Source organism: Corvus brachyrhynchos, unplaced genomic scaffold (genome assembly GCF_000691975.1).
Source record: "Corvus brachyrhynchos isolate BGI_N302 unplaced genomic scaffold, ASM69197v1 scaffold2687, whole genome shotgun sequence".
NCBI classification, from domain to species: Eukaryota; Metazoa; Chordata; class Aves; order Passeriformes; family Corvidae; genus Corvus; species Corvus brachyrhynchos.
In genome coordinates this window covers 1-6,712 of record NW_008239006.1, presented here as the reverse complement: position 1 = coordinate 6,712, position 6,712 = coordinate 1, and the positions used below count along the sequence as shown (strand labels likewise).

The 6,712-nt window shown below is 51.6% G+C and overlaps 2 protein-coding genes across 2 annotated transcripts; both read right to left on the bottom strand.

The window, feature by feature from the left end:
- Positions 1–338: 338 nt before the first annotated feature.
- Positions 339–1,719, bottom strand: LOC108444603 (endogenous retrovirus group K member 6 Pol protein-like). The gene has a single exon (XM_017739020.1). The coding sequence runs from the start codon at positions 1,433–1,435 to the stop codon at positions 362–364; it is 1,074 nt and encodes a 357-aa protein (XP_017594509.1). The 5' UTR covers positions 1,436–1,719; the 3' UTR covers positions 339–361.
- A 775-nt stretch (positions 1,720–2,494) lies between these two features.
- On the bottom strand, positions 2,495–4,384 carry LOC108447847 (endogenous retrovirus group K member 18 Pol protein-like). The gene has a single exon (XM_017739021.1). The coding sequence runs from the start codon at positions 3,388–3,390 to the stop codon at positions 2,647–2,649; it is 744 nt and encodes a 247-aa protein (XP_017594510.1). The 5' UTR covers positions 3,391–4,384; the 3' UTR covers positions 2,495–2,646.
- Positions 4,385–6,712: the final 2,328 nt, after the last annotated feature.

Below are 6,712 nucleotides of genomic sequence, written 5' to 3'. Positions count from 1 at the left end.
ACTTGAGGGAGTGCAGTGGCGTTAACAGAAAAGCGAAATCTCTTTAACAAACTGAAGAGAAACAAAACTAATAGAGTAATGAAGATAACAAGATCAAAAATCATTCACAAGAAAATCAAACCATAAACATGAAAACTCAGGGACAAACAGGGATCTGGGGAAATCTTGGGGTTGGTGACGCTGCTGCCTCCTCCCAGTGCACACATCCACCTGGGGGTCTGGGGGTCTCACTGGATGTTTTGGGGTATATGGTTTCACCCACTTTTGTGGGATCCACCTCACTCCTAGGGGTGTGGATACGCAGGAGTACCCATACCCCATGTGGTATCCATGACCCCACGTGACTAGCTTTTGAGGTCCCTCAATTTTGCCACTCTGGATCCTTAATGAGGACCAGTGGATGTTCATGCAGAGGGTAGTTGCTGTGTGGGCCGAAGTGTCTTGCCACTGGCGGGTTCATGTTTGTAGAAGAGCAGTTTAGAAAATTGATCACAAAGAGAGCTTTGCTTAGCCGATCCTGTGGGGAAAGCTCTCTACTGCTTGCCCACTGGTGCCTCAGGGTGATCTTGAGAGTTTGGTGGGCCCACTCAATCACCGCTTGAGCAGCTGGGGAGTAAGGGATGCCCTTCTTATGTCTTACTCCCCAGTCATCCAGGAACTCCTTAAAGGCCTCGGATCTATATGCGGGTGCATTATCTGTTTTGATTTCCTTGGGGCCCCCCAAGATTGCAAATGCCTGGAGAAGGTGTTTCCTGGCGTGTTCAGCCTTTTCTCCTGCGTGGGCAGAGGCATAGACTGCTCCGGAAAAGGTATCTATACTTACACGTACATACTTTAGTTGGCCAAATTTGGGAAAGTGCGTGACATCTGTCTGCCACACCTCACAGCTCGCCAACCCTCTGGGGTTCACCCCAGTGCCTAAAGAGGGGAGGCCCGACCGCTGGCAATGTGGGCACATATCCACAATGGCTTTTGCTTGACTACGTGTCAGGTGGAACTGACGGACCAGCCCCGGCACATTTTGGTGGAACATTTGATGGCTCAGTTTCGCCTGCTCGAAAACTTTTGGCATCCTGGCCATCTCCGCGGGGGCAGCAAGGACATCCGCTCTCTCACTGCCCTCGGCTATTGGGCCTGGCAGGTCCGTGTGCGACCTCACATGCATTACAAAGAATGGGTGCTCTCGGTGGGAGACAAGATATACCAATTTCGAGAGCAACCAGAAGAGATGTTCATTTGAAACCTCTTTCAGAATAGCATTTTCTGCTTTCACTACCACTCCTGCGACATAAGCCGAATCTGTGACCAGATTGAATGGTTCAGGGAAACTCTCAAAGGCTCTGACGACAGCGACCAACTCAGCAATTTGAGGGGAACCCTCAGCGTAATCAATAGCTGCCTCCCACTGCTGAGTTTGAGGATCCTTCCAGGTCATCACTGATCTATTGGATGCTCTGGACACATCTGTAAAAATTGTCACCGCTTCTAGAGGTTGCCTGCTTCTGATGCCTTTTGGGAACAGAACAAACTGTTCCTGGAATAATTTATGAGTAGGAGCATGGACTGAAATCTGTCCCGTGTAGCTATCTAAAGCTATCTAAAGAGTTCCATTCTCAGCCAGTAGCTGCTCAAACATCTCTTTGGTCAGTGTTCCGGTTTGGCCAAATCTAGAAGTATATCCTTTGAGAGAAGGCACAACCACCCCTCCCCCACCGGGTTTGGGAAAAAATAAATTTTCTTCGAAGGAAAGTGAAGGAGATAAAACTATTTATTTAGCAAACACAAGCAATCAAGCAGTCCAGTAGAAAAGGGAGAAAATCCGAAATTCCAGGGAAGGAAAAATTCAGCTCTCAGTCTCTCTCTGGAGAACAAAGCAGCTGAGCCACTGGCCAAAAAAAACCTGTTCTGGGCGCAGCAAGCTGGGTGCTTCCTCCCTCCCCTGCCACAGCTGGGAAACAAAACTATCTCTGTGACCTTGAACAAGCTCCAAACTGCTTTGAAAAAGTTTTGCTCAGTTTTTTCCTTCCCCCTCTCAGGCTCAGTTTAGAGGCATAGAAAGGCACAAAAATTAATTTCTGGGCATAGGCAGCGATATGGGATACACATCATAAAGTGACCCCAAGACAGTCAGTTTGGTGGAGGACAATTTGTCCTGCTCCAAACAGACCAGCAAGTGGATGCATGAAAAGTCACACCCAGCCAGTTCCCAAAGCCTCACTCGAGCCTTCCGAATTAACTGGGCCATCAGTTCCTGGGCCTTAGTGATGGTTTTGGACCTTGTGTTGCTCAGAAACACCCACTCGAAGATTAGGAGAGGGTCTTTCTCGCCCCGGTCCCACTGGAATATGAGCCCACTGAGGTGGGGCAACTTTCCCATTACAATGAATTTGAAGGGCAGTTCCAATTTGCAACGATGCCCCTGCCTCTCATGCATCTTAACCTCTACCTTTTCCAAGGAAGCCCTTGCCTCTGAGGTCAAGAATTGAAAAGGGGGGCTAGGTCTTCGGTGGTAATCCCTAGCCAGGGCCTGATCCATCCTAAAGTGCCACACAGTGAGTGGAGGTCCGCCAATGTTTGGAGATCACTTTTAATGGCCAATTTTTGAGGAACAATGGTCCTCTTAGTGATCTCCAACCCCAAATATTTCTAAGGGGGCATCTTTTGAACTTTGTTTTCCTGGAGCATGAACCCAGCAGATGTCAAAACATTGACGACTTGGTCAAGGGTGTCCTGAAGTATATGGTTGTTGGGAGCGCACACTAGCACATCATCCATATAGTGCAGGATGATGGCTTCCCTCATGGTGGCACGAATCGGGGACAGCAATGAGGCGATATACCACTGGCAGATGGTAGGGGAGTTCTTCATGCCCTGGGGAAGAACTCGCCAGTGGTAGCACTTCATTGGGGCTTCTCGGTTGGTGGGGGGAACCGTGAAGGCAAACCGTGGAGCATCGGCAGGGTCCAGAGAAATTTTGAAAAAACAATCTTTGATATCGATAACAACAAGATTCCAATTTTGGGGGACCATTGCTGGGGAAGGCATCCCTGGTTGAAGGGGCCCCATGTCCACAATGACTTTGTTGATTTCCCGAAGGTTGTGGAGGAGTCGCCACTTGTCCTTCCCCGGCTTTTTGATGACAAAAACTGGAGAATTCCAAGGGCTGAAAGTTGGCTCGATGTTTCCTAGAGCCAACTGCTCCTCGACGAGTTCGGTGAGCGCCTTCAGTTTCTCTCCTTCTAGCGGCCACTGATCCACCCAAACAGGGAAATCAGTTGTCCAGTCTAGTTTTTGAGTGGGGTGCTCCGCAGTGGCCACAATTAAAAATCCCGAGGGGTTTTCGGGATCTCGAGTCTTACCCCCCATTGGGACATGGCGTCCTGCCCCCATAGGGGTGCCTGGTAATCAGTCACGAACGGGCATAGAGTAGCCAATTTCCCGTCCAGTCTCTAAATTTGTACAATGCTCTTTGATATTTATGCCAATTTTGTCCCTCCGATACCCTGGATTTTTCCTGCTACAGGTTGCAATTCCCAGTGTGACGACCATTCCCCGCAGGGAATGATTGTGACATCTGCCCCCGTGCCCAGCAGGCCCTCCAAACAGATAGTGTCATTGCCTTGCCGGACATTACAGTATATAATTGGTTTACTTTTTCCCACCACTTCTGCCCAGTAGACATCTGGTGTCTTGCTGTCTACTGGGACTCCCAATGGTATGGGGATAGCCTGGGCAATGACTTGCTCCTTGGCCAGGTAGAAGGGTGGGTTAATACATCGTGCCACCAGCAGAAGTTGTGCCAGGTCTTTCATGAGAATGGCCAGGCACACTTCTAGCTCTTGAGGTGTGTGCTTTGTGTCTCCGATGGCCATGTACTTACAGTGTTCCCCTGAAGGCACCAATCTTCCTTCCAGCAGTTCCACTGTAACTACCGTCCATTGATCTGATCGCCACAGGTGGTCCGTTGCAGTCTTCAGAGACAGCGATGGTTGAGGGTGCCAGGTTTTGCTGGGATCCCTTGCTGTGGAGGGAAACCCTGTACAAGAGTCACATCCGATATTGAGGTCACATCCGGTGAGAGTTTCTGTCTTTAATTTCTCCCCACTCCCTGCAGTTCCTGCCTCATTTCTATCATCACGCGAGGCAGGACCAGGCTGTGCACCTAGGTTTTTTTTGGTGCAGCCCCAGGTGCCAATGTCATTGGCGCTCTTCCCCCCCCTTTCCCTTGCTGCATCTGTTGCCCTTTTGGGGCAGAACTTAGCAATGTGCCCCACCCCCAACAATAAGAACAGACGATGTCCCCTCTCAGTCTCTGCGATGTCGGTGTTTGTGCTGGAGCTTGTGGATGGACCGCCATGGCTGGTGGGTGAACAGGGCCCTGGGGGGGGGGGGTGTTTTGTGAGTCCTTCTTCAGACAGGCCTCCACGAGCGCAGGGAGCGTTGGCTCAGGGTAGACTAGCAACCTGGCGATCACTGTCTTGCATGCTTCGTTGGTGTTCTCTTTGGCTACTCCGAGGATGATCGTTGGGTGCATGGCTTGGTTCTCCACTTGTCTCTCCGCCTGCGCTCTTATCTTGTCCGCAAACTCAATGAATGATTCGTTAGGGGCTTGTCTAATATTCAAATAACTCTTGGGGGCTTCTGGGGTAGGTGCGGGAAGGAAAAGGAAAGCCTTTCCGCTGCCACCATGATTTTTTCTAGGGCAGCCTTGGGTAAAACCCGGGCCTGCTCCTTAGGCTCTTTGTAGTCCTCCTCACCACACAGGTGGTCTAATGGAAGAGCCAATTCATCGGCATCAACAGCCATACTTCGGTCTCTCCAAAGGTCCAGAAGGAGTGCCTGCAAGGACCACTTCCATGCCTGCTCCCACAGCATGTATTCAGTGGGGGTCAGCAGGCATGCAAACAGGTCCTTGATGTCCCAAGGGACTAGGTCATTGGAGGAAAAGGTGGCCTTAAGAAGCCCTTTAAAATACTCACTTTTCCTCCCAAACTCTTTCTGGGCCTTGCAGCGCTCTTTTTTGTTTCAGTAGGAGAAGGGCCTCCATTCCCGAAGGCCTCCCCCTACCCCACCAAATGAAACTGGTGCGGCATGGTAGACTACTCCCGGTTCTGGGTTCTGGGCCCCAGGCCTGCTGCATCCAGTCCCAGTAGTGCGGGAACCGGATGTCGGGGCGTGGGAACAGGAAGTCAGAAGCAGGGAGGTGGGGTCAGTGGAGAAGGGGGAGGGAACAGGGGAAAAGAACCAGGGCAGGACCAGCTTCCGCCCCGAAAAAGGCGGATTGGTCCTGGAGCACTTCCCACAAGGGAGGAGGGAGGGGCTCAGGGTCCTGGGAAAAGGGGTGTGGTGAAGGGCAGAGAGGGAGTTCCGGGGAAGTGGAGGCAGGGGAGGAGTTAGGAAGAAGGGAATTTTGGGAAAAAGAAGCACAAGGTGGGGCCTGACCCTGCAGTCCCCTCCATCTTGTGTCCTTCGGGGGCCATTTTGTAGATTGGGGAGGGAACAGACTGAAGGGTTAGGGAATGGATAGGGAGACGGGAAAGGGGTCCAGGAGCACCAAGATGGGCGAGGGGAAGGATAAGGAGATGGGTGCGAAGGTTGGGAAGAACGAGGGTAACACAGGGAGGGACAAGGGGAATAACTTGAATCAGGGGTGGAGGAATCGGTACTGGGGATACTGAACCAAACAGACTTTGGGGATGGAACTGGGGTAGAGGGCTTAAGGATAGAAGTCCTGGCCGGCAGGCCCTGCCAACCAAGACCAGGGGGCTGGGGGGGTTGCGAGGAGCCAGGGAGACTACAGTCTTGCCTACTCTGTGCTTTGTGGGTTGCTCCTCGGGGACCACCCAGAGAGGGACTAAGGGAAGGGGTAGAAGGGTTAGGGAGAACTGGGGACAAATCAGATGGCTCTCCTTCCATTATGAACTGCTCCATAATTGTGCTTCAAATTAAAATATAAAGAGAGATAAATTTGGGTACCTGGGTGTCCCCCTCATTAGTTTTTTGTGTGAGCGTCGCCCCCACCAAGTTCCAAAATGGGAGTGAGGTCACATACCCTGGGGACACCCTAGAGTAATAGAAGAAGAGCCACCTTACAAACGGTTTTAAATTTCCCTTTTCAAACTTTTTCCCCCCCGCCTCAAGGAGACCCACAACTTGGAAATAAACTCCCTGCTGCTGTGCCGACAAACATGCACCCATGACTGAAAACTTAAAAACTTGGGGGCCAACCACTCACAACTAAAAAGTATCGGCAACAGCACCTACCCCTACCCACAGCAAAACACAAACTTAAAAGAACGTAAAAGGGTCCAGGAGCACTCAGGGGTACACACTCTCACCCCTCCACACAATCACTATGGCCCCACTTGGGTCCCTTGGCCAACAGGGATACTCACCACAAGCTCCAGGGGACAAGGGTACTACAAGTAGGGTCCCTGGACATGATCCCTCCGGCGCTGAGGGACTACCGTGTCCATCCCCGGGAGCGCCACCTGACAAAAGTGGGTCTGCTCCTACCGGGGTGCTGACGCACCAAACAGATGTAGAAAACAATCCTCTGCATGGGGTCTTGGACCCTCGGGGAGGCCCCACATTGGGCGCCAGCTGTCGCAGTGACCGCTATCTTCAGCCTGGCCAGCACCTGTGGTGTGCGGCAAGAGTAGGGAGCAGCTGAAGGCTTGAGGCTTTAAAGCTGCTCCTCTGGAGTTCAGCT